This window comes from Bison bison, unplaced genomic scaffold (assembly GCF_000754665.1).
Source record: "Bison bison bison isolate TAMUID 2011002044 unplaced genomic scaffold, Bison_UMD1.0 scf7180017863955, whole genome shotgun sequence".
In the NCBI taxonomy this organism is placed as follows: domain Eukaryota; kingdom Metazoa; phylum Chordata; class Mammalia; order Artiodactyla; family Bovidae; genus Bison; species Bison bison.
This window is the reverse complement of record NW_011494527.1, coordinates 674816-702371: the sequence shown is the minus strand read 5'-3', so window position 1 is coordinate 702371 and position 27556 is coordinate 674816. Positions and strand designations below refer to the sequence as shown.

At 43.4% G+C, this 27556-nt stretch overlaps 1 protein-coding gene across 2 annotated transcripts in view; it reads left to right on the top strand.

The window, feature by feature from the left end:
* The window catches only part of KCNH1 (potassium voltage-gated channel, subfamily H (eag-related), member 1), a 438757-nt gene that overhangs the window by 49211 nt on the left and 361990 nt on the right, over positions 1–27556 (top strand). For both annotated transcript variants that reach the window (XM_010833882.1, XM_010833881.1), the window contains exons 4-5: positions 8112–8240; positions 16960–17078. In XM_010833882.1, coding sequence (XP_010832184.1) covers positions 8112–8240; positions 16960–17078 — 248 coding nt within the window. The remainder of the gene's footprint in view (positions 1–8111; positions 8241–16959; positions 17079–27556) is intronic.

The following is a 27556-nucleotide window of genomic DNA, read 5'->3' as shown; positions in this document are numbered from 1 at the left end:
TAAAAGACGCTTACTCCTTGGAAGGAAAGTTATGACCAACCTAGACAGCATATTCAGAAGCAGAGACATTACTTTGCCAACAAAGGTCTGTCTAGTCAAGGCTATGGTTTTTCCAGTGGTCATGTATGGATGTGAGAGTTGGACTGTGAAGAAAGCTGAGTGCCGAAGAATTGATGCTTTTGAACTGGAGTGTTGGAGAAGACTCTTGAGAGTCCCTTGGACTGCAAGGAGATCCAACCAGTCCATTCTGAAGGAGACCAGCCCTGGGATTTCTTTGGAAGGAATGATGCTAAAAGCTGAAACTCCAGTACTTTGGCCACCTCATGCAAAGAGTTGACTCATTGGAAAAGACTGATGCTGGGAGGGATTGGGGGCAGGAGGAGAAGGGGATGACAGAGGATGAGATGGCTGGATGGCATCACTGACTCGATGGACGTGAGTCTGAGTGAACTCTGGGAGTTGGTGATGGACAGGGAGGCCTGGTGTGCTGTGAATCATGGGCTTGCAACGAGTCGGACATGACTGAGCGACTGAAGTGAACTGAAATGAGAAGCTGTTTATATATAAGGGATATTGATCCTAAATCACACACATATTGAAAGCTATTTTGCCTATTAAATTTTTTCTCTTTAATTAAAGACTTTTAAAATACCATATCTGTTGTTGTTCATTTGCTCAGTCATTTCCGACTCTTTGCAACCCTATGGACTGCAGCACGCCAGGCTTCCCTGTCCTTCACCATCTCCCAGAGTTGGCTCAAATTCATGTCCATTGAGTCAGTGATGCCATCTAACCATCTCATCCTCTGTCTTCCCCTTCTCGTGCCTTCAATCTTTCCCAGAATCAGGGTCTTTTCCAATGAGTCAGTTGTTCCCATCAGGTGACCGAAATACTGGAGTTTCAGCTTCAGCATCTGTCCTTCCAATGAATAATCAGGACTGATTTTCTTTAGGATGGACTGGTTGGATCTCCTTGCAGTCCAAGGACCCTCGAGTCTTCTCTGATACCAACTTTAAATTTTTTTCTTTTTGGTTAAAGACTTTTAATACCATATGTAAGTGTAAAATGTTTGTCACTCCTTTTCTTTACGGTTCTAACCTTTATATAATACTCAGGAAGCTCTTCTCCTTGCCTAAATAATAAAATATTCTTCCATTTTCTCTTCTGGTACTTTTATAGCACTATTTGTTATCATCAATCTCTTTCTTTCCAATTTGAAATGCTCTTTTTTAAAACGCTAAATGCTCACATTCATGTATTTGTGTCTGTCCTCTTTTTTTTTAGGAATCTTTTTGTAACTTATTAGCTTTGTGAGTTTGGTTAAAGTGCCTTCCCACTTGGGGTCTCCATATTTAAGTGAAAGATAATGTCACAGTAACAGTTCCACCTCACGGAGTTGTGAAAAGTAAACCATGATGTGTCAGGGTTCGGCCCCATTGTAAGCACTCAGTAAATTATATTATTGTTTTCATTTTTGCTTATTTTAGGGTCAAGCCACTGGCTTCTAATTACTATAGTAAGTAATCCCTGTCACTAGTTTTCTCTTCAAAAATTTCTTGGCTGTTCTTCCACCTTTATTTTTCTATTTGAATTGAATGTCAATTCATCAAGCTCTGAGAAAAACAAATGAAAAAAGAAACAATTGAGATTCTGATTGAAATTGCATTCAATTTATATATTAAAAGAAGAGGTTTGACATCTTACAGAACTGAATCTTCTCCTCTATAAACAGTGTAACTCTCTCCTTTATTGAGGTTTTGTTTTTTGCTCTTTAATCAAATTTAAATTACATTGAGACTTAAGCATTGCATTTTCTAGCTTTTCCCTTGTTATGCTTGAGACTGGCCCTTTTCCTTAGGAACAGGTGAAGGCAGCTTTGGATTTTCATTAAACTCCTTAAGATACATTCTCTTTTACAGTCATATAAACACCCCTGGGAGGTGAGATTGAACATTTCAAACTTATAGATGAGGAAAGAAGGAAGGAAAGTAATAGTTTTATATATCCATGTATCAGGCATTTCAACTTAATCTAAAGTCAGTCTGTGGCTCAGACAGTAAAGAATCTGCCTGCAATGCTGGAGACCTGGGTTCGATCCCTGGGTCGGGAAGATCCCTTGGAGAAGGAAATGGCAAGCCACTCCAGTATTCTTGTTTGGAGAATCCCATGGACAGAGGAGCCTGGCAGGCCACAGTCCATAGGGTCGCAAAGAGTTGGACAGGACTCTGACACACTAAAGTAGATCTGACGTACATCTACTGTGTTACACCAAAGTAGTAGTCTGCTACACTAAAGTAGACTAACATGCTGAAGTAGATCCATTATCCCCGTTTTACAAATAAGGAAACTGGTTCTGAGAGAAGTTCAAGTGACATGGCCAAAGCATACAGTAAGTCAAGGTGGGGCTCAAACAGAGGGTTTGGGATTCTGAATGAGATGTCCTAAAGACTAGTGGTCACTACTTCCCCTATCCTGTCTCATTGTCTCACACTTGTCGTTTGTCTCAGGAAAGTTGACCAAAACCTTGCTGGTCTGTTTCCCGGGGCAGACTGCTCTTCTCTAGTTTCCAGACTCGTCCCAGTGGCCCAGCACGTGCAGCCCTTCCCAAGAGCCAGTCACAGAGGCTTGGCGGATTCTATTGCGTTCAGATGTGACCGGGGGCTTCCCAGGTGGTGCTAGTGGGAAAGAACCCGCCTGCTAGGAGACATAAGAGACGTGAGTTCGATCCCTGGGTCAGGAAGATCCCCTGGAGAAGCGAATGGCTACCCACTCCAGTATTCTTGCCCGGAGAATCCCATGGACAGAAGAGCCTGGCAGGCTACAGTCCACAGGGTCTCAAAGAGTCAGACATGACTAAGTGACTTAGCATGCACACATGTCATCTAAATTTGAATGTGGCCTGGATGTCTAGCTATGGAAAGTGCCTGGAAGGATGTCCAGGGTTGGAGGGAGACTGATGGAGGCTAAAAATCCTGTCATACACCTGCACCTTGCTGTTTTGCTATCTGACTGTTGTGGTTGAGAGGCTCTATAGTGAGATTAGGTTGTCAGGTTCATTAGTGCACAACGCAAGGGAACAACATAAGGGGTGACAGTCACAGAGTGGCCAGAAGAAGTAGCCTAACCTGGAACGGGCCTTCCACTGCGCGTCCTCAGCCAGGAAAGAGCTGCAGCCTTTGCCATCAGTGGGATGTGTTTCTCCTGGATTTGTGTATTGATCTTCCTTTAATAGAAAGTTTATTATTGACCCTTGGTTCTTTTCACAGAAAAAAACATTAAGTACTTGCTTTTTTTGGTTTTCCCATGGTAGCCACTTGGGTGAGGAGGCAGAATTTTAACCTCTTGCTGATTTTGTGTGTGTGTGTGTGTGTGTGTATGTATTTGTGCACACATTGTCTCTCTTGTATCTTGAGGGAATAAATCCTGCTCTAGAATCTGGGCTCTAGAAGAGATCCCCAGAGGCCAACTGCTCAGGCCTCTGCCCCCAGACAGGTCTTCATCTGAATGGAGACAAAACATTTCTGAATATACCCTGGGTGCATCTGGAGGGTGTAAGGGAACCTGAGTGGGTGGGGCTCTAGGCTCTGGATATTTCATGTTTGCTTGAAAGAGCTGTTTCCCATATTGAGACTTTGAGTAATGTTTCATTAGCTAAAAATGCTTCACTCCTATGAAGTGAAAGGTTGAAATGACTGGTCTGTGCTACCTAGGAGGGACTCATATATTCTCTTTTGGAAAATTTTCAGAAATGAAAAATTTGAACCCATTCTTCTTGCTTTCCTAGATTTTTTGGCTAGTGATAATCTGGGGGAGAGAGAGAGAGGCAGGTCTGAGTAACTGGAAGTAGGATGTCTTTCTTTGAAATTCAGCAGGAATTCCTAGAGCTTGTTGGGCTTTCACAGCTCCAGGCTGGCACCTCCTGGAGCTGAGCAGCATAGTCGCCTCATGTGACCCTGTGGGTAACACTGCTCTGGATGGCACTGGACTAGGGATGTAGGACCATGAGACAGGAAGAGATCAGGCCTCCTGCCCTTTGGAGCACATTGTTGTTCATTGCTAAGTCGTGTCTGACTCTCTTGCGACTCCATGGACTGTAGCCCACCAGGCTCCTCTGTCCATGGGGTTTCCCAGGCAAGAGTACTGGAGCAGGTTGCCATTTCCTTCTCCAGGGGATCTTCCCAACCCAGAGATCGAACCCATGTCTCCTGCATTGGCAGGCAGATTCTTAACTATGAGCTATCAGGGAGCCCTAAAGAAATAGTCCTTAACTGCTAAGGTTTGATGGGGGTCAGTGCACAGCATTGTCTTTCCCTGCCCGTGATCAGAAGCAATTGAGAGAAATTCAGGCATCAGTTCAGTTCAGTTGCTCAGTCGTGTCTGACTCTTTGCGACCCCATGAATCGCATCAGGAAGGTTCAAAATATCACCTTTATGACTGGTAAATCTGATCCTAGAGGATGTATTTTATATCTATGGGAAGGTGAGTTTTAAAAAGTAAATACTAGAATCAGACAGACTTATCCACCCAACACAGCTGCTGACTAAAAAAAATTAGTCACAGTCTGAAAGTAGAGAGTTATTTTATTTGGTGGGAATGTTAGGGACTCCAAGTCCAGGAGGCAGAATCTCAGTAGTCCTGAGAAAATTGGTCCGAGGAGGTGGGAGTGGGAGTCAGGTTATATATAAGTTCGCAACAAAGAGGGCAGGGAGTCTGACCATCAAAGATTACTGCTAAATTGTAAGGAAAACCAAATATCAAGCTAAGGGATTTAGCGTTCTTCTATGTAAGAGAAGATGCAAGCTCTGGGCTCACTGAATTCATTCCGTTCATATGTACCTAAGCTATCGAGGGCCAAACCCTGTTTTTTTATTTTTATTTTTTTTGATTTCTCACATCCTGCCTCCACTAAGCTCTTCAGCTCTTCAGCAATCACTGTTAGGGGTGACGGCATTTGCTAGATTGCAGACCCTTTTGGGAGCCTTCATCTACTCAGATGGTAAAGAATTCTCCTGCCAATGCAGGACACCCGGGTTCAGTCCCTGGGTTGGGAAGATCTCCTGGGAAAAGGAATAGCTACTCACTCCAGTATTCTTGCCTGAGAAATCCCGTGGACAGAGGAGACTGGCGGGCTACAGTCCACGGGGTCACAAAGATTCAGACACGGTTGAGTGACTAACACTTTCATTCACATATGGTGGCTTGGAAACGTTGATGGCTGTGATATTTCTTGCCCACCGATATGGCAGGAAATATTTCATTTCACACAGGTAACACGAGAGAACCACAGTCTTCTCCTGCCGGCTATCCCCCTGCCCTCTGACCTCTCCCCTAACATTTATAGAACGGGGAAATAGAGTAGAATGCTCCCTAATCTCTTAAGACAGCAGAGGAGAAAAAGTGGCCAGGTTACACATGTCCAGTTCTTATCCCCCATATTGCCAACCCAGGGGAAAGGTCTGGAGTGTTACAGTGAAAGATGTCCCTCCACAAAAAACACCAGGTATGGGAAAAGGAGGGCTTCCCTGATGGCTCAGATGGTAAAGGATCTGCCTACAGCGCAGGAGACCTGAGTTCGATCCATGAGTTGGGAAGATCCCCTGGAGTAGAGGACGGCTACCCACTCCAGTATTCTTGCCTGGGAAATCCCTTGGACCAGGTTCCCGCCTTCAACAAGCCCAGGTGATCAGCTGGAGAGGAACTCTTAAAGTAATAGATACTGACTATATGAATTTTTGGCACAAGAAACAAATTTAGATATTGAAAAGGAATGATCAGAATAGCACATGTTTAGTCAGGGAACATTTCTGGAAGGAAGCAATGGGCCATTTGGTAGAGAGATGGGCGCATAGCTTTAAAGATAAAGAAATGGGGGAAAGTTCTTGAGGAGCTTGAACTATGGTAAAATGAAAAAGGCCTCCCAACGTGACAAATACAGTGGCTCTCATGTGACCTGGGAGATGTGAATTAGTGTCGGCAGTCTAAGTGGTCATAAAGATTAGATGGCACAGCCCTAGCTGGAGCAAGTTCGTAGACCCCAGGCCAGCTGGTGCAGCCCCGTGGACGGCCCACGGTGATAGCTGTGAAGGGAGTGGTTCTGGGGATTCTAGCGAGACCAGGCTCCTGGCGTGAGACAGCGTGAGTGCGGGGCCTCTCTTCTGACTTATTACTGGTTTGATAAATCGGGTGTGCTTTCTCATTTACCCAGCTGAAAGAATATAGCTTTTAGCTTAGTTTTCTTTAGAGCAAAAAGAAAAGTGTTTTGTTTTTGTTTTTCTCTTTGTTATATCAGCTAGTATGCAACTGAGAGCTGTGTGTACATAGGCTCAATTTTTCTTGAGTTTTCTGTTTAATTGAAAGTGGGTTAAATCCACTTTAGGTTCTAAGGAGCGTCCTGGGAGGAATAGTAACACAGGCCTTCCAAAAACCATGGATAATTCAGAGACCATATGTTTCTTAATTTTGGAATTACTCTGTGATTTTTTTTTTTTTTTCTTTTCTGGTTGTGCCATGCAACTTGTAGGATCTTAGTTCCCCAACCAGGGATCCAACCCTGGGCCTTGGCAGTGAAAGCATGGAGTCCTAATGACTGGACTGCCAAAAACTCCTAATTTTTGTAAGGTGGACTTTTTTTCTTTCAAAACACATTTTTCTTAGGGTGACATTATGGTGTATTCTAAGAATACCCAGAAACTAGTAGGTATAAAGGGAAGGGACAATAGAGATTTAAAATGAACTGTGGATGAATATATAGACAGTCAAAATTTAAGAAGAACGTAGTCCTGTCTGATCCATTTGCTGCCTGTTTGACCATACATGGTGGGGTTATTCATACTTACATATGAACAAGTAGCAGATATATGAGCTTTTTGCCGTTAAGTTAAATTGATTAATCCAAGTGTTAATCAGAGATGTCTGTCTGTCCGTGTCATATAGTAGAGTTTGTTACAACTATAGGCAGAGAGATCTCGGTGACCAATTGAGAATGTTTTCCACCTGCCTGCTGTCTCCTAAAATAAAACAATAAAGGTCAAATGCTGAGCCCAGTGCCTTGTGCAAAGGAAGCATCCCGAAGACTTAACGTGGAGAAATATCTACTGTATTTCAGTTTAAAAGAGGTTATAAAATGGTATGTAAAGCAATATCCCAGCCAAATAGTTGTTTAGTTCTGTTAAGCCAGATGCTGTTTTAGGAGCTGGGTACAAGAACTGGGTGGGGTGAAGCTACCATTGCTTTGTGCTGCATTTGGTTTTGTTACACAGGAGAGACTGGTGCATCTTGCTCTGATGTCCTCAATAGACAGAAAACATCTATTTCTTTTCCTTATTTTTTTTTGGGGGGAGCCAGAGACTAATTTTGTGCAGGTATTTGTCCATAGATTCCTGAGTAGGTGACCTCTCTGAGAGGTCAGTCACATGAACTCTGCTCATCTTCTCCTTCTGGGGTTTAGGGCAGTGCTTTGAGAGAGCTCATTTATTCCTCCCTCTGGAGACCTCCCTTTCTGGGGAAGCCTTGGCTGGGAGAATCATTGTGGTGATTTTCCTCCTTTCTCAGTCTGTCCTCTTTTGCCATCGTGTTGAACCTTTGAGATTTTTATTCTGGGAAGAAAGACTTAGAAACACAGTTTCTAGCCTACGGTGTATTAAGCATTTGAGTCATATTGATGGGTTCCCAAACCAAATTTTGGCACCGGAGTCTTTAGTAATGGAAATTTGAGTTTTGTGGTCTGCTGACCATGGATGGCTCTACCCAACTGGCCCCCGCTCCTGGCTTCGTCTCTATATGCTCTAAGGTAAGTCTTTAGGTCTCTGTGCCTTAGTTACTTCCATAAGATCAGGAGGGATTTCCAACCCATTTTCTAACCATTTGACAAGGGTTAAGAAATCTGTACTTACAGAATTATTTGAACAGGAGAACCTCCTCCACTGAGTAGTTACTATGAAACTTTTATTCCAGCAAGAAGAAAAATTAGTGGTATAAAACCCCAGAACCTGAAGGAACGAAGCCATTCAAAAAATGAATTGATGTTTGTACTGATTTGTTCCCAAGTCCTTATGTTAGTCCCTCTAATGAGAGTGCAAATTACTGACCAACCTTTTGGTGTTTTTTTCAGGGACACCTGTGTGGTTCTTTGTGAAAATTGCTCCAATTCGAAACGAACAGGATAAAGTGGTTTTATTTCTTTGCACTTTCAGTGACATAACCGCTTTCAAACAGCCGATTGAAGATGATTCATGTAAAGGTTTGTAATTCTGATTTGTACAAATACTTTTAAACCTTTTTTTTTTGCCTATAGTGTGACTCTTTGTTACAGAGAATTTGAGGTTGCCACAGCAGTCTCTGAACAAGGACCAAGATTTAAACTTTAATTTGTGTTGGGTAAAGCATTGTATCATTCTTGAATGCATTGAGGGGAAAGAAAGTGAGGAAAAAAAGCTTTGGTTAGGAAGGCATTTTAATCAGTTTCATACCTCTGTAGATTAACCCTTTCCAAGTAGACAGAAGAAGGTAATTGGGTACCTCTGGTATCTTTGGAACCTTTGCAGGTTTTCACGTGGCAGATGTCAGTTACCCAAATGAGCAGCTCATGACCACATTCATCTTACTTCTATATACGCTTCTTTAAATTTGAGTTCTAGCATTTTCAGAGTGTTAAAGCAGATTTTAGCACATCGCTACCTCTGTGGTTGATTAAGTCTGTGGCTGGTTAATTCATTGGAAACACGACATTAATGAGGCCAGTGTCTTCGGTAACATTCCCATATGGGTCATTTAATCAGCTCGGGAACCACAGATTTTAGCACTCACCTCAGCCATATCACATACACGTATTGTTTGAATAACACTGGGGACCTAGGAGAGGAGACAGCTCAGGATTTCTAGAACAGTGATACTCCTGAAGTGGTCCAGCCCATCAGGCTGTCAAACCCAGAAGTCTGGAATTAGGAGGTGTCAGAGCACTCTTTTCCAAGATAGCCAAGAGGCCAGGAGCTCTTTCTCATGGCAGTATTTCCTGGCTGGGCGGCTGATTTTCCAGCTCTACCTGAGACCCTGCTCCTTGCATTTTCTGAGATGCAGCTGAGAGATAGGTGTGAAGTTCAAGGGAGAGTAAAACTGGGGCATGTTATCCTTGACATGACAAAACTGTGATTGTTAAGTGGCAAGAAAGGAAGAAATAAAAAGCTTTCCATGGCTGCTCCTCTGGGGCTGTGTCCTCTGAGGGCATATAAAGTCCTACCACGTTTGGACGCTCCTTTTTATAGAGTTCAGAGCATAGTGCTGTGCATGCCACTGCATCCTTTTTTTTTTTTTTTTTACTATCTATAGCTCAATAAATCAATAACAGCCTGCCTTTGGGTTTCAAGACCAGAGCAGATGTAAATAAAATCTCTCCACTTGTCTCAGCCTCCCGCAGTCTCCTTTCTTCCTGCAGATTTGTGACTCCCTGATTTCTGGTTTCTGACTTGAAGATTTCTCAGTGCAGTAGCCATCACCGGGCGACAGGCTCACTCGTGATGAGTGTCATCCTGTTACCATCTAGAAAGGCCGTTCGCTTTTTTAACTGGGTAAACACATAAATAGCATTTTAAAGATAATCTGATATTTTGACACTTATTTTTGCAAGTTTTCTCAGAAAAATGTGAACTAGGGGATGCAGTCGAGTCAGAATGTTTTCTTATCATCACCACTGGAACATTTTCAGGTGATGTGAAGGGATTGTTTAGCAGGAAGGGCTGAGTCAACTTAGAGCACCCCCCACGGGGGGTGGTCCACATGGCATTCTTGGGGAGCCTGAAAGAAGAGATAAATCAGACTGATGCAGGGAGACTCACTGAGGTTTATTTTTCAGGCGTAAAATGCTCCACTTCATTTGTCCTGCCTCATTCATGCCTTTCCCTTGTGCATACAAGTTTGTGTACACACACGCACACCCTATTCCCTGTTAGCCAAGGGAACCAGATATTAATTCTCTTTGTCCATGAAATACATAGCAGTAATACGCAGCTTGCTTCCTAAAAATTTAAAATATACACATGTATGCACAGACACACAAGTACACACTCTTTGTCCCTCAATATAAGAATGCAGATAGTGGATCATGTTTAATGTTTCCTCCAAGACAGGACTTTATAAGCCTGTCCACTTCAAATGCTATGGCAGATATGTTTAGACTTTCCCGCTCGTCATGTCACCATGCCCCTGACCCACATGGATTTGGTGGTCTGTTCAGGACGAGGTCAGATTTTATACTAGTCTGTTGATGATGGAAGAACATGATAATTCTCCAGGCCTTGTTCGTTGTAAGTCTATAAACTGCAGTTCTGGCTGCAAGGGTCCAATATAACGGTGGGAAAACATCTTGTAGATGGAAAATACACTGCCATGGGACTGGGTGATTCTCCTGACTTGACATTTGTCCTTGGAAGTGTTCTCACGTTGCGAGATTCCAGCCGGTCCAGCTGCGCTTTCAGTGCAACACCTCAATTAGCATAAAAAGTCTGAGTGTTGGTGACCCAGGCTTGCGTAGAATGCATCTTAAAAAAAAAAAGATGTATTTATTTTTGGCCACGCTGAGTCTTTGTTGCTGCACGGGCGTTTCTCTAACTGCGCTGAGCGGAACGTCTCTCTAGTTGTGGTGTGAGCTCGTTGTGATGGCTTCTCTTGCTGCGGAGCACGGGCTCTGCTTCATGTGGGCCTCGGTGGTGGTAGCAGGTGGGCTCCATCGTTGCGTTTTCCGGGCTCCACGTCGTAGGCTCAATAGTTGCAGCACATGGTCTTGGCTGCTTCATGGCATGTGGGATCTTCCTGGACTAGGGCTCAAGCCCATGTACCCCGCATTGGCAGGCAGATTTTTTACCACTCAGCCACCACAGAAGCCCATAGAATTCACTTTTGAGCTGTAATGGAAGGACGGATAATTGAAACCCCCAGAAAATCCCCAGGTATTTGCTCCTTAGCATAGCAATATGAGATGTTTTCCCATTAAAGTCAGCTATGCTTAAATTGTCTTTAAAATGACTTCGTTTTTTCTGATGGCTTTGTGCCTAATTTTGGGGCTTAGGAGTGGGATGGGTGTATCCTACAGTAATTCGAGAAGCCAGTTGGTGCCTGACATTTTCCGATGAACAGCCCACAAAGGGGAGAACACATAGGATCATTGGTGATAGACTGTTTTAGCATCTGACACAAAGTAACTCCCCTTTGCGCCTAAGCTCCAATCACGTGATGGGCCCTGGTTCCGCTCTAAGCCCCCTCCTTTATTTAGTGTATCAGTTCTCATGACCCTTTTCATGAATTATCTAGACCCCTGATTGCCTCATCTCTTCTTTCCTGTTCACCTTTTGGCTGTTCCCTTTGTTCTCTGATGAAAAAAGTGCCCACAAATGGCATGGAGCAAGGGGATGAGAGCCAAGCTAGGTTTGCTGTTTGGTAACAGCTCTAGTGTGTGTGCATGTGTGTGTGTTTAAAGGCTGAAGGAGAGAGTAGGTGGGAATTCTTGGTTGAAAGGAGACTCAGGGACGCGCTGGGGTTTCATTTGTTCCCCATCTCTTGCTTTTCTGTTACTGTGGATAATTGCGAGTGGGCTGCAGGGTGTTTTTCTCTGTTGAATCCGCCCTTGTAAACCAGGCAAGTGGGTAGAGAAGAATTAGAGTGTAGGGCTCAGAGGTTTTTTCCACATTGTTCACCCCGCAATGAGTCACCCCTCTTGTTTGCTCTCTTACCTCACGGAATAATCTCACATTAAAGGAGCGAATTCATTTTCAAAGATCTACACATTTACTTCTAAATTCAGGGTTAAAATTGAGCCAAGAGTGGACAACAAAATGAATGTAAAACTCTGAAGGAGATTTTTAAAGGCCAAAGATACAGAATATTCAGGGCTGAAGGTGCTGGCAAGCTGCCCTAACTGTTGACCCTTCTCCACGAGTCTTCACGTGGGGTACATATGAGGTGCTCTCAGGGAAGAGGGAGGGTAATAGATACAAAGCGCAGGACCCCCTCCCCCTTCAATAGTCACATTTTCTCTCTCTGCACTTCGGATGACGGGAAGGTGATGATGTAGTGACTTCTGCTTGAAGAAGCCATCCTAGAGTTTTGGGTGTTGGTACATCGATAGGAGAACGATCTGGGGGCAGGAAGACTTGAGGACCCCTCGGCAGTGTCCGCACTGTCTGGTGGTCTGCTGTGTCCTTTGTTCCTTGCTGGGTGTTGGGTTGTGGCGCCAGCTCCTCTCAAGGACCCCGTGGCTCTTCAGATCAGGATGCGCCTGCGTCCTGGCCTCCGTCCCCCAGGGTGCTTTCAGGAGCCTCTGCAGCTGCTGTTCCAAGCGCCCCCACGTGCTTTCCCAGGGAGGGGCCTCTAGGTCTGTGTTTTCTAGTATCTCTGGACTTGCCCTGGGAGGAGCTGGAATTTCAGCTCCTCTTAGAACCATCTCTTCTAGCCTAGGGAGGATACAGGGATGTATGGGCTAAAGCAGCCTAGTGGGGGACTCACCCCAGCTGAAGCCAGTAGCCAGTGTGTGCTCAAGTAAGGGAGAGAGGGTTGTCCTTACTGAGAATGGAGAAAGGACTCGGTGAATACTTTCTAGCTGCTTGTTAGATTGTAAACTGCGTTCCCCTTCTCCTGTGCTTCTCCATTCATGCTTCCCCCCGCCTCCTGTTCACCCTTCTCATCTTGCCTGATCGTGTGATGCTTTGATCACCCCCTGACACACCCAGCCCTACCTGCCATGTGGTGACCTTTAAGACAGAGCTAGAAGAACCCTGAGCTGGGGATTTCTTCATCTGAGCTCAGTTCCCTGTTGAACTCCCAAATGGGATATAATTGGAAGGGTGGGTGCAGAAATACCTCCTAAAACTGAACAGAGTTTGTAAAACAGGCTACTTTTCCTTTGGTACTTTATGTCTATTGGAAACCCAAATAGAAATAGGACAATGGGAGAAAACAATTTGTTCGTCATCCACGTTTATTCAGCATACACATTTACTGGGTGTCTTTGGGGATGTTTAGCTTTATGATCGACGCTGACCCTAAGGAAATGTAAGACAGAGACCCTGCTCCTTATAGTCTATTTGGGAGATGGGCAGACAGGTAAGCAAATACGAACAATGAAGCCTAACCAATAATCTAATGGGAATCTGCCTAAGGCAAATAGGTACATGGGCGGGAGCCGGTGATTCGGCTGGGGGTAGGTGGTGTCAGGGAAAGGCTTCCTTGAAGGCAGAGGGTCTCCCAGCTGCCTTATTTTCCTTGTGGAAGTGACTTCCCTTAACAAGATCACCTTAAGCTCAATTCTCATTGAGTTATTCTCTCCCAGCTGGCCCCTCGGACAATAGGAAATTGACATTTTCCAGCAGTGTTTTTCCTGACGCTCTGCTGTAAGGGACATTGTTGGTTCAAATTGTACATTTATCTTCTACCAAACCCATTTTCTTCTCTTCTGTGTTTCCTTAAAATTTTTATTGACATATAATTACAGTAGTATGTAAGTTTCAGGTGTACAGCAAAGTGATTCAGGTATATTAATATATGAATGTATATGCATACATACTCTTTTTCAGATACTTTTCCTTTATAGGTTATCACAAGTGAATATATTTCCCTGTGCTGTACAGTAAATCCTTGTTGTTTATCTGTTTTGTGTATGGCGATGTGTGTCTGTTGATCCCATACTCCTAACTCCTCTCCGCTGTCCCCTTTGGCAACCATAAATTTGTTTTCTATGCCTGTGAGTCTGTTTCTGTTTTGTAAATAAGTTCATTTGTATCTTTTTTTTAAGATATGACATCACATAAGTGACAAGTGATGTCATGTACTTGTCTGTCTCAGTCTAACTCACCTTCTCCCATGTTTGCAATCTCATTGTATGGCTATCACCCCAGTCACCCTAACTGGGGACCCAGGGCCCACTTGGATCGCCTCCTCTCTCCTTCTGCAGTCCTTGCTTCTGCCTCTGCAGCTGTTCTCAAATCTCCCCTTGTCTCCTGGCTCAGGCCACAGCACTGGTCCAGGCCCTCATGGCGTCTGGGATTCTGATTGGTCTTCTATCTGTTAACCACTCCCACACTGCCATTCTCTCCTAAAATGGCCCCACCATATTTAAACTCCTTTACTTGCCATCTAGGTTCTCGCACTTAAGTTCTTCTTGGTCTGACCCTTGACGACCTCTTTAGCATCACTTCAGGCCACTGCCTGCATTCTCCTCCCCTCTGCATGCCATGCACCATTCATCTAGCTATTTAGAAGCTCTTCCTTGTCACTGACATGTTACTCTGCTTTGTGATTTTTCTGCCTTCGTGGGTGCTGTTCCTTCTGTGTTGGATTGTCTGTCTTTTCTTTCCTGAGTTCAGCTGGCTCCTACTCATCTTTGCAAAGTTTGCTCTAGTATCACTTCCTGTGGGAAGCCTCCCTGATAGCCCAGCCTGGATTTGTTATGCCTTCTCTGGACAGTTTTGGCCATAGCATCCTGTACTCATGTGTTGCAGAATTTAGCTTACTATATCATGGTTTTTAATTTACTTATCAGCTTTCTGTACTAGAATACAAGCCCTTTGAGGCCAGAATCTGTACCTTACTCATCTTAGCATCCCTGGTACTTGGCACTTTGATGGTACATAGTCGTTATGTTTGGAATTAATATGTGAATGAATGATGTTCTTCCATCTGGCTCGGCATGATTCCTATTATAACGTTTTTGGGGCCCAGAAAGAACAACTTGGGGGTGGAACTTGGGAAAGGACTTATTGCCTCCCTTCAGAAGAGGCAGAGTCTGCCCGTCCCAGTAGAGATGCGATGGAGGGTTTCATGCTGCCTGTCCGTTTCCCCATCCAACACCCACTGGCCTTCCTGTGCCCTTCACAGTCAGTCGAGAGCAGAGAATCAGGGCTAGAGTGAGGGACTAGCTTGGGCCTGGGGAAATGCCCAAAAGTCCAGGAATCTTTCTTTTAATGTTTTGTGCCATGCTATCGGATGGACCAGGATCCTAAGCCCTGCCAGGCAGGGTCTGGGATATCTGCCTTGCCAAGTCCCTCTTATCATTGGTCCCAGAGTGCAGATCACGGTGGAGGTGGTGGTGGTGGATGGGTAGGACTGAGTGGGGGGTGTGCAGAGCCCTTGCTGATGTTTACATGCACAACTATTTTCCCCCCACCTGGAAAATATACTTTCTTCTCCTCTTGAGAGCTTTGCAGAATTCATTTCCCGCTTTGTTTTGAGCTGAAGGTGAGCCTGACTCCGAAAGAGACTTTAAAATATTCTAGCCCATGGTTCACACAAGTGAATTCCAATGAGCACTTTCATAAATGGCTGATTTGGGGGAAGATGTCAAAGACCCCTGGAGAGTCTGGGCTGTCCCCTCCTGTCAACACCAGCAGGACTCCCCGCAGCCCGACCACCGTGAGCCTCTTTTCACACTGACCCCAGCAAGTCCCATTTCTTAATGGCATTGGGATGGATGAAAATGCCACTACTTTTTTTTATAGCCCAACACTTCTGGAAGAGATAAAAAGACCTGATTTGCTATTCTTGCTATATTGACAAAAATTTGTACAGATTATGATCCTTAAAGGTTGTGCAGAAAAAAAAAAAAGAGCCATCATTCTGGTTGACTCCATTGTCCTCTGAATTCTCAGTCTGTCTTGGAAAGGTGCTCCAGGGTAAAATGTGGTAAATGAGATGTCTGCTATTAGGCAGACTACTTATAACCTCTAAAGGATAAAATATAATATTGCCTAGTCTTGCTTTTCACTGTCATGTAGAAATAGTTGCATGCTCTGTTTATTTAATGTACACCCCCATCCAGGTCTTTGGCGCTTCCTAGCCCACGCCTGGTTTGGAGAACCCCTGCAGGCTTTCAGGGGTCTCATGAGACAACTGCCGTGGTCATAAGCTTGATGCAGAAGGCTTGTTGGATGTTGGAATGGACAGTTGTCTCTGGGGACCTTTAAAACATCCCTCATGCATCTTAAATTCTTAGTAAAGATCACTTGTTCATTTTAGATTTTGGAGTATGGAGTGGGAGGATTAGAAAAAGACCAATGTTTTACTTCCCCTGGAGGAGCTATTCCAAAGGGCCAAGGAGGCCTCAAGACTGTTTGTTTAGTCCACTACTACTCGGAGTGCTGAACTTAGTTTGCTTTACCAGGAAAATGCACCCTGCACTTAGAGCGTGCAGGTCGAGTGTTTTAAGTTCCACTTTATAGATGAGATAACTGAGGCCCAGGTGACTTAAGCAATTTGTTGGTGGTCACAAGCAAGCAGATTTGGGACTTATATCCGTATTTCTTTACTCCAAGTTCAGTGCTAGGCTCATTGAATTTCTAGTTTTAAGGGGACCTACATGCCATCAACTATCCTTCCCTCATCCCAGAGCAGACTAAAATCAACCACTGTTATCTCCCCACCTCTCCAGGGGTTAAATTCATTTCTTATTCCCCTGGCTTTGGAGAATGTAGTACATGGAATGACCATTTGTCTAGCTTGTCTAGTTATTTAAAACCTAGAACCAGCTTGGTCTCTGCTAGGATCAGACGCCATGGGGCTTGCGGACAGCCTGAGCCGTAGATTCAGAGAAACATCTCGATTGCCTGGTATTATCTGGCAGAAAAGCCTTGGGCCAGAGTAGAGTGATCTGGGTTTTAGACCCTTTAACTGCCTAGACACTCTGTGCCTCGGTTTCCCTATTTGTAAAACAATGCTACTATTAAAGCCTGCCTTCCCTACACCACAGAGCTATGATTAGGATCAAGTGAAAGTACAAAGGAAAAGCCCACCGCTGCCCAGATTTCAGCATGTCCAGGGGCTTCTCTGAGCAGCAAGTTTTGATGGCGAGGATGGCCGAGTGACTCATGGGTGCACAAGAGGGTGGAAATCTGCATCTGATAGCGTAACTCGTGGTGTAAATGTCCAAGTGCCTCCAGGACCCAAGTGAACCTGTCTCTCCTGTCTTCCGCATGCTCCAGGCTGGGGGAAGTTCGCTCGGCTGACCAGAGCACTGACGAGCAGCCGGGGTGTCCTGCAGCAGCTGGCTCCCAGCGTGCAGAAAGGCGAGAACGTCCACAAGCACTCCCGTCTGGCCGAGGTAAGGGCAAGGGCTTAGCTCAGCTTAACCCTCCCCTCACTTCAGAGGGTCCCTGGGCTGAGATAATGGTCCACAGGGAGGGTGCTGGCTTGGACGGGACCTGCAGGACTCCGGACTCTTGTCTTGGCTGAGCTGCACACCACAGTGTGTGACTCTGGGTAAGTGAATTAACTCTTGTGAGCTTTGTACTTTCTCGTATGTAAAAGGGAACTGCAAATTCCATTTGAAATTGCTTGAGATAAAAGATGTCAATTGACTCTCAGGAAGGAGATAGTAGTGCCATATATATGAAGGGGGCTTTACTTATAAACCTTTGCTGTTTGGGCAATGAATACTGTTATAGGAAAAGAAGATACAGGAAACAAAAAGAAAGAAAATAAAAATCACTTAGAATCCCACTAACCATGTAACATTGTTATAATTTTTGTGGGCTTGCCTTAACTCTTCTTTGTATTTAAGAAATATTCTATTTCCTCAAGCCTAAGCTATGTATTTTTTTACTTTAATGGAGTTGAGATGTATCTAAGAATCAATATGTGCATTTAAGGTGGCTTATATTGCCTTTTCTTCATTTTATATAATTATCAACATGTGGAAAAAAAAAAGTGAAAGCATTAGTCGCTCAGTCATGTCTGATTCTTTGTGACCCCGTGGACTGTAGCCCACCAGGCTCCTCTGTCCATGGAATTCTCCGGGCAAGGATACTGGAGTGGGTAGCCATTTACTTCTTAAGGGAATCTTCCTGATCAAGGGATCAAACCCAAGTCTCCTGCGTTGTAGGCAGATTCTTTTACCATCTGAGCCACCAGGGAAGCTGGATTATGAAAGTTTTCCTGGATAATAAATATACTTAATATTACTGTTGTTTCCATAACCTTTGTAGTAAGGAAAACTCATGGTGGTGGTGTTCCTCCTTTTGCTGGGGTAAGTGAGAGTCTGGGAAGCCTGGACAAGATATTTGATCAGGCTCAGTGCACCCCCATGATTACTGTCTGTCTTTGGTGGTTTTGCATGCAAACCACTCTCATCTCCCTTTGGTGGTGCCTGGTATTTTTCCCAACTAGACCAAGTAAGGTCTAGTTAATTAGTAAGACCAATTAAGAGATTACACCTTCCACACAGCACATTTCCATCATACCCAAAGATGACACGTCTTGGCTGTCTCTCTGCCTGGTGGTGGCCCATCAGTTCTTAATCTGTGCGCAGAAGGCAGGGTGCTTCCTGACTTGCCTCTTGGCTCCCATACCCCTGAGGGAGACGCTCCCAGCGTGGTGCAGCTGACAGTGGGTGCTCTGCACATGTGCACCGAATGTCTAACGAGTTGACTACAGAAGATGTCCGTATATGTATAGCAGCCAAAAGCTTCTGCCCATAGTGGGAATGGGGGACATTCACTTGTGTCATGTTAGAGCAGGTGAGACCCTGGATGATGGTAGCGTCATTTTTATCATGACATAGGCTCATCTTATGATAAAAAAAAAGGAGACCATTCAGCTTACAGCCTGCACTCTGTCTGTCCCTGATGCTGCTCTTGGTTAATAAAGTTCCCTCCTCTCACGCTGCTCTCCACCTGGCTCACTCCCATCCAGCCACGTTCCAGCTGTTCCTCTTACAGCACAGGCTTGCTCTGCCTGTAGCTATCTGTGTGCAGCTCCTTCACCAATGGCAAGTCTTTGCTCAAATGTCATTTTCTTTTTGTGGCTATCTGTGTCGGTAAGAGTTACAAGAACTAGTAGGATATTTATATCTGAAGAGATTGATTGCAAGGAGTTGGTTTATGTGGCGGTGGGGGCTGGCTGGACAGGTACAGAATTCACAGGGCAGGTTGGCCAGCTGAAAACTCTTGTGAGGAGCTGATGCTGAGGTCCATGGATGGAATTTCTTCTTTCTCAGGGAAACCTCAGTCCTGCTCTTAAGGCCTTTCAACTGATTAGATGAGGACCACCTAGATTATAGAGTGTAATCTCCTTTCCTAAAAGTCAGCTGATTGTAGGTGTCAATCACATCTACAAAGTATCTTCACAGAAGCACTTAGTGTTTGATTAAACAACTGGGTACCATGGCCTAGCCAAGCTGACACATGAACTAACCACTATGCTTTATTCCTTGTCAATTTGGCACCTGTACACATTTTCTTAAACCATGTTTAATCTCCAAATAAAGAGAAAAGCTGAGCACCGAAGAACTGATGCTTTTGAACTGTGGTAATGGAGAAGGCTCTTGAGAGTCCCTTGGACTGCAGGGAGATCAAACCAGTCAATCCTAAAGGAAATCAGTCCTGAATGTTCATTGGAAGGACTGATGCTGAAGCTGAAATGCCACTTGATGGGAAGAACTGACTCATTGGAAAAGACCCTGATGCTGGGAAGGATTGAAGGCAAGAGGAGAAGGGGATGACAGAGGATGAGATGGTTGGATGGCATCACCAACTCGATGGACATGAGTTTGAGTAAACTCTGGGAATTGGTGATGGGCAGGGAAGCCTAGCGTGTTGCAATTCATGGGGTCACAAAGAATCAGACACAATTGAGCGACTGAACTGACTGAAAGACAATAACAAAGTCATACTTCCACCTAATATGATCCTCTTATCTTTTTAAATTAAACTTTTAATTTTGTATTGGAATATAGCTGATTCACAGTGTTGTGATATTAATAGTTTCAGGTGGACAGCAAAGGGGCTCAGCCATACATATACCTGTATCCATTCTCTAGCATATAATCAAAACATACCAACCCTCCCCCAGAGGAGGATGCAAAGTCCTTGGATGAGATCCTTGACATCCTGTAACTTAAACAGTGTGATATAAACTTAATTCCTATCAGTATGTCTTGTGTTAGATGATAAAGGAATAAGAGGGAAGAAAATAAAAGTAATAAATAAAATAAAGTAAATTGCCTATATATACACACACACACACATGCAAACATTCATAACAAAATAAGAAATACTCATAACTCTTAATCCTCTCCTTAACCTGCTCTGTTATTCTCCACTTAACATCTCCCGATATACTCTGAAATTGAAATTGTTAGTCACTTGGTCGTGTCCAACCAACTCTTTGTGAACCCATGGACTGTAACCTGGCTGGCTCCTCTGTTCATGGGATTTCCCAGGGAAGAGTACTGGAATGGGTTGCCATTCCCTTCTCTAAGGGTCTTCCCAACTCAGGGATTGAACTCAGATCTCCTGCATTTCAGGCAGATTCTTTACCCTGTGAGCTACTAGGGCAGCTATACAGTTTACTTATTTATTGTACTTACTGTTCACTGATATGTCCCAAGCATTTAAAACAGTGTTTGGCACATAGTAGATGCTCATAAGTGTTTTTTTTTTTTTTTCTTAATTGATCAAATGGATAAAAGAAAGGAAATGATGTTGGTGTTTTTGTCTACCTGTCTGGCATGAGTAAGTGCTGATTGACTGGCAATATGAGGCAAACATCTGGGTCCTCTCCCAGGGGCTAGTAAATTTTAATTAGCCTGGCTAGAGGCTTATGGATTTTATTGATCTTTTCAAAGAACCAACTTTTGGTTTTCTGGATTTTCTCTAATGGTTTCCTGTTTTAAAGTTCACTGGTTTCTGTTCTAATTTTTTTTTTTCCTTCTGTTTAGTTTGGATTGAATTTACTCTTCTTTTTCTAGCTTCCTAATATGGGAACTCATGTTATTGATTTGAGATCTTTCTTCTTTATTAATATATTAATCCTATAGATTTCCTTTTAAACACTGCTTTCACTGCATCCCACAAATTTTGATAGGTTGTGTTTTCATTTTCAGTTTGTTCAAAATATTTAAAACTTTCTATTGAGATTTTTTTCTTTGATCCCATGTATTATTTAGAAGTGTTGTTTAATCGCCAAGTATTTGGTGATTTTCCAACTGTCTTTCTGTTACTGATTCCTGGCTTAATTCCATTGTGATCTGAGGGCAGACATTGTTTGATTTCTATTCTTTTAAATTTGTTGTGTTTTATGGCCCAGTGTGTGGTCTATCTTGGCAAATATTGCGTGTGGGCTTGAGAAGAATGTATATTCAGCTACTATTAGAGGAAATAGCCTATAGATGTCCTTTTTAGCCACTTGATTGATGGCGGTGTTGAGTTCAACAATGCATTTACTGATTTTTGCCTGCTGGATCTGCATGTTTCTGTTAGGGGCTATTAAAGTCTCTAACTATCATAATGGATTCATCTATTTCTCCTTACAATTCTTTTAGTTTTTGCCTCGTGTATTCAATTCTATCAGTTTTTGCCTCAGGTATTCAGTTCTTTCAGTTTTTGCCTCAGGTATTTAATATTTTGATGCTCTGTTGCTTGGTGCCTATGTATTAAGGATTGTTATGTCTTCTTGAAAAACCAACTCCTTTATCATTATCTAATGCCATTTTTTTTTTAATTTATTTTTTAATTGGAGGATAATTGCTTTACAATGTTGTATTGGTTTCTGCCATACAACAACATGAATCAGCCATAATTATATATATATATCCCCTCCCTGTCGAGCCTTCCTCCCCTCCCCCATCCCACTCCTCTAGGTCATCACAGAGCGTCAGGCTGGGCTCCCCGTGTTATACAGCAGCTTCCCACTAGCTATCTATTTTACACATGATAGCCCAATCAAAAAATGGGCAGAAGACCTAAATAGATATTTCTCCAAATAAGACATACAGATGGCCAATAAATACATGAAAAGATGTTCAACATTGCTCATTATTAGAGAATGCAAATCAAAATTATAATGACACCAATGAGAACGGCCAACATTAAAAAATCTACATATGATAAATGCTGGAGAGGATGTGGAGAAGACAGAATTCTCTGCACTGTTGGTGGGAATGTAAGTTGATACAGCCACTATGGAGAACAGTATGGAGGTTCCTTAAAAAACTAGGAATAAAGTACCATATGACCCAGCAACCTCACTACTGCATATATACCCTGAGAAAATCATGGTTGAAAAAGACACATGTATTGTAATGCCATTCTTTATCCCTGATAACTTTTCTTGCCGTAAAGTTTCTGGTCTGTCGGAAATGAATATTGCAACTCCCACTTTCTTTTGCTTAGCATTAGTATGGTAAATCTTTCTTTACCCTTTTTTTTTAATCTACTTGTGTCTTTGTATTTAAAGTGGGTTTCTTGAGTCACCAGTCCAGGTTCGATGCACGATACTGGATGCTTGGGGCTGGTGCACTGGGACGACCCAGAGGGAGGGTATGGGGAGGGAAGAGGGAGGAGGGTTCAGGATGGGGAACACAGGTACACCTGCGGCGGATTCATTTCGATATTTGGCAAAACTAATACAATATTGTAAAGTTAAAAAAAAAAATAAAGTGGGTTTCTTATTGACAGCATATAATTGGGTCTTATTTCTTGATCCACTTTGATAATCCCTGTGTTAATTGGCCTATTTAAATCATTGACATTTAAAGTGTTTATTGTCAGATAATCACTTTAAAATCGGCTTAAAGTTGGATTAATATCTACAGAATTTGTTGCTGGTTTTTATTTGTTGTCCTTGGTTCTGTGTTCCTATTTTGTCTTCCACTTTTTTTGCCTTTTATGGTTTTAACTGAGCATGTTATATGATTCTATTTTTTCCTCTTTCCTTAGGATATCAATTATACTTCATTTTTTACTTTTTTTTTGTGGTTGCCCTAGAGTTTGCAGTAGACATTTACAGGTAATCCAAGTCCACTTTCAAATACAGTCATCCCTAGATATCTACAAGGGATTTTTTTCCAGGACCCCTCACAAATACCAAAATCCATGGATGCTCAAGTCTTTTATATAAAATGACATGTGTTTGTATATAACCTAAGCATATCCTCTTATATACTTTAAATCATCTCGAGATTACTTATAATACCTAATACAATGTAAATGCTCTGTAAATAGTTGTAAATATAATGTAACTGTTGTGAAGATAATTGCTGGTGGAGCAACAAATTCAAGTTTGCTTTTTGGCACTTTCTGGAATTCTTTTTCTGAGTATTTTGATCTGTACTTGGTTGAGTCCACAGGCATGAAAATCACGGATTTAGAGGGCCCGCTGTAAACTGTGGGTTGGGAAAATCCTTTGGAGGGAGAAATGGCAACCCACTTCAGTATTCTTGCCTGGGAAATCCCTTGCACAGAGGAGTCTGGCAGGCTACAGTGTGTGGGGTCGCAGAGAGCTGGACATGACTGAAGCGACTGAGCATGCATACCCTGCAGTAACACACTGCTTCATGAGCAGTGCTCCTCTAATTGTTCTGTCGTGTCCCTTGTATTATTCTTGTGATTCACTTATCCATAAGTGTACATAAGCACTTATACACACACACACACACACACACACACACACAGTATCACACATTGGTGCTGTTACTTTGAACAAGCTATTACCTGTCAGATCAATTAAGAATAAGAAGAGTTTTCTTTTACCTTCCCTTATTCCTTCTGCAGTGTGCAGTATTCTTTTTAATTAAGTAGATCCAACTTTATGACTGATACTACTTTCTTTCTCTCTGAATATCTTCTTTATATGCTTCTTGCAAAGCATTTCTGCTGGCAACAAATTCCCTCAATTTTTATCTGAGGAAGTCTATTTATCCTTTCACTTTTGAAAGATAATATTCCAAGCTATAGTGTTCTAGTTTGGTGTTTGCTTTTTCAACACTTTAAATATTTCACTCTACTCTCTTCTTGCTTGTGTGGTCTCTGAGTGGAATTACGGTGTAATTCTTATCTTTCCTCGTAATAGGTTATGATTTCCCCTCACCCCCACCAGCTACACACCATCCCCCCACCCCTCCCCCATATTCTTTGAGGAATTTTTGTTTGATTTTCTGCAGTTTGAATATGCTATGCCTGCTGCTGCCGCCGCTGCTGCTAAGTTGCATCAGTCATGTCCGACTCTGTGCGACCCCATAGATGGCAGCGCACCAGGCTCCTCTGTCCCTGGGATTCTCCAGGCAAGAACACTGGAGTGGGTTGCCATTTCCTTCTCCAATGCATGGAAGTGAAAAGTGAAAGTGAAAGTGAAGTCACTCAGTTGTGTCTGACTCTTAGCGATCCCATGGACTGTAGCCTACCAGGCTCCTCCATCCATGGGATTTCCCAGGCAAGAGTGCTGGACTGGGCTGCCATTGCCTTCTCCGATGCTATGCCTAAGGGGGTTTTTTGTTTTTTGTTTTCATTTCTTTTCATTATCTTGCTTTGTGTTTACTGAGTTTCCACTCTCTGTGGTTCGGTGTCTGACATGAATTTGGGGGAAATTATCTGTCCTTAGTGCTTCAAATATTTCTTCCATGTTTCCCTTCTTTTCCTTCTGTATTCCCATTTCATATTTGTTACACCTTTTGTAGTTGTCACACAGTCCTTAGACATCCTGTTTTACTTAAATTTTTGGTCTTTTTCTCTTTGCTTTTCAGTTTTGAAGGTGTCTATTAACATGTTCCCAAGCTCAGAAATGCTTTCCTCTGCCATGTCCTGTCCACTATGGAGCCCATCAAAGGCATTTTTTATTTCAGTTACAGTATTTTTGATCTCTATCATTTCTTTTTATTGGAGAATGAAATGGCAACCCACTCCAGTGTTCTTTCCTGGAGAATCCCAGGGACGGGGGAGCCTGGTGGGCTGCCGTCTATGGGGTCACACAGAGTCGGACACGACTGAAGCGACTTAGCAGCAGCAGCATTTCTTTTTGGTTCTTTCTAAGAATTTCCATCTCTGCTTACATTTCCTGTCTGTTCTTGCATGCTGTCTATTTTATCCATTAGAACCCTTAGCATATGAATCATATTTATAAAAATGTATGGTCTGATAATTCCAATATCCCTGCCATATCTAGGCCTGTCTCTGTCTCTTTAGACTGTGTTTTCTGGCTTTCAGTATGTCTTGCCACTTTTTGTTAAAATCCAGACATAATGTTCTGGGTAAAAGGAACTCAGGTAAGTAGGCCTTTAGTGTGGTGTGAGATATCGGGGCAGGGCTCGGGTGTTTCCTAGGGGTGCTAGTGGTAATGCCTGCTGATGAAGGAGATGTAAGGAGAGGGGCATTGTTCCTGATTTGGGAAGATCCCCTGGAGGAGGGCATGGCAACCTACTCCAGTATTTTTGCCTGGAGAATCCCTGGTGGGCTACAGTCCATAGGGTCGCAAAGAGTTGGACATGACTGAAGCGACTTAGCATGCACACAAGATATCGGGGGGAGAGGAATCATTCATAATCCCATGATTTGTTCTCGTTCCGTCGCTAGGTCATGTCTGACTCTTTGCGACCTCATGAACTGCGGCACACAAGGCTTCCCTGTCCTTTACTCTCTCCCAGTTTGTTCAAACTCATGTCTGTTGAGTTGGTGTGTTTTACAACAGTTACTTTTATCCTTCTCCTTCTAGAAGCAGAAGTTACAGTTCCCAAAGGGGAAGGAGGGGGAGGGATAAAACAGGAGTTTGGGATTAGTAGATATAATGTATGTAGATCAGGCTGAAGACCCTTTTCACAGGTTGAGTTCTCCGGGAGGCAGATGCTGAGTAACATCTATGAAAGAAAGGGAGGAGGAAGCAGCATTGGGCAGGGCAAGCAGCAGACACAGTGCAGATCTGCTAGAGGCCCTGCCAGCCCAACAGGGAGCTCTGCAGCAGAGACAGCAGCTGGAGGAGCCCCACACGGAGCAGGAAGGGCCAGGCCCCTCCACCACCTTCTTGCTCAGTTATTGGTGGGTGCCTCCTTGGGAAGCTCAAGTTTCTGCCCCTTAGGAGGCACACTCCACAGCTGCACAGAGAACCCTTTCTTGGAGCAGGATCTGAGTCTACTACCACCTTGCTGCTCTAACTCTCTCTGCCTGTATAGAAAGGGAAGTCACGGTTGGTGTATGAGCAGCCATCTTGCTCAGCAGGATTCAGCCTATGGTCTTCATGCAGGAGTGACCTGCTGGAGTCTGGTCTGGCTGGGACCACTCCTTGCTGCCAGCTTCTGTCTTCATGAAGTGGTTTGGGGGAATATATGGAGGGGAACCATCTCTTCCTGTCACATCTCCTCACTCTTCCCTATGAGGGACCCAGGTCAGGATAAAATCTGGGCTATTCGTGATGGCTAGAGCGCAGGCACAGTCCTTCAGTCACATCACAGCCCACAGCTCCTGACACCCTCTCACTATAAGGAGATCAGGTAAATGCCGTATGTGCTGCTGGCTTTCCTGTGGGTGACAGGCTTCGTGGGCTGAAACAGCATTAAACATTACAGCCCACTTGACCACTTCTTGTGTGATCTGGTGCCAGTCATTTCACATCTAAGAATTTCCATTTCTTTCTCTTTCTTCTCTTCAAACGGAGGGAATGAGTTCAATTGAAAATAATATGTATTCACTGATTTGTGAAGAGTAAGGCAGGTTATGAATGTGAATGAACACTTTGGTATACAGTAAATGTTCACAATGTTAGTTTAATATTGTTTGGATTTTTCGTTCTTTATCTTGCTTTTAAAAATACTCTGAAGAGAAGGAGATCTTGCCATTTGCAATGGCATGAATGGACCTTGATATAGCTCAACTGGAATTCCATCACCTCCACTAGCTTTATTTGTACTGATGCTTCCTAAGGCCCACTTGATTTCACATTCCAGGATGTCTGGCTCTAGGTGAGTGATCACACCATCGTGATTATCTGGGTTGTGAAGATCTTTTTTGTACAGTTCTTCTGTGTATTCTTGCCACCTCTTCTTAATATCTTCTGCTTCTGTTAGGTCCATACCATTTCTGTCCTTTATTGAGCTCAATATGTCAGCAAATTTGGAAAACTCAGCAGTGGCCATAGGGCTGGAAAAGGTCAGTTTTCATTCCAATCCCAAAGAAAGGCAATACCAAAGAATGCTCAAACTACCGCACAATTGCACTCATCTCACATGCTAGTAAAGTCATGCTCAAAATTCTCCAAGCCAGGCTTTAGCAATACGTGAACCGTGAACTTCCAGATGTTCAAGCTGGTTTTAGAAAAGGTAGAGGAATCAGAGATCAAATTGCCAACATCCGCTGGATCGTCAAAAAAGCAAGAGAGTTCCAGAAAAACATCTATTTCTGCTTTATTGATTATGCCAAAGCGTTTGCCTATGTGGATCACAATAAATTGTGGAAAATTCTGAAAGACATAGAAATAGCAGACCACCCGACCTGCCTCTTGAGAAATCTGTATGCAGGTCAGGAAGCAACAGTTAGAACTGGACATGGAACAAAAGACTGGTTCCAAATAGGAAAAGGAGTATGTCAAGGCTGTATATTGTCACCCTGCTTATTTAACTTCTGTGCAGGGTACATCATGAGAAACGCAGGGCTGCATGAAACACAAGCTGGAATCAAGATTGCCGGGAGAAATATCAATAACTTCAGATACACAGATGATACCACCCTATGGCAGAAAGTGAAGAACTAAAGAGCCTCTTGATGAAAGTGAAAGAGGAGAGTGAAAAAGTTGGCTTAAAGCTCAACATTCAGAAAACTA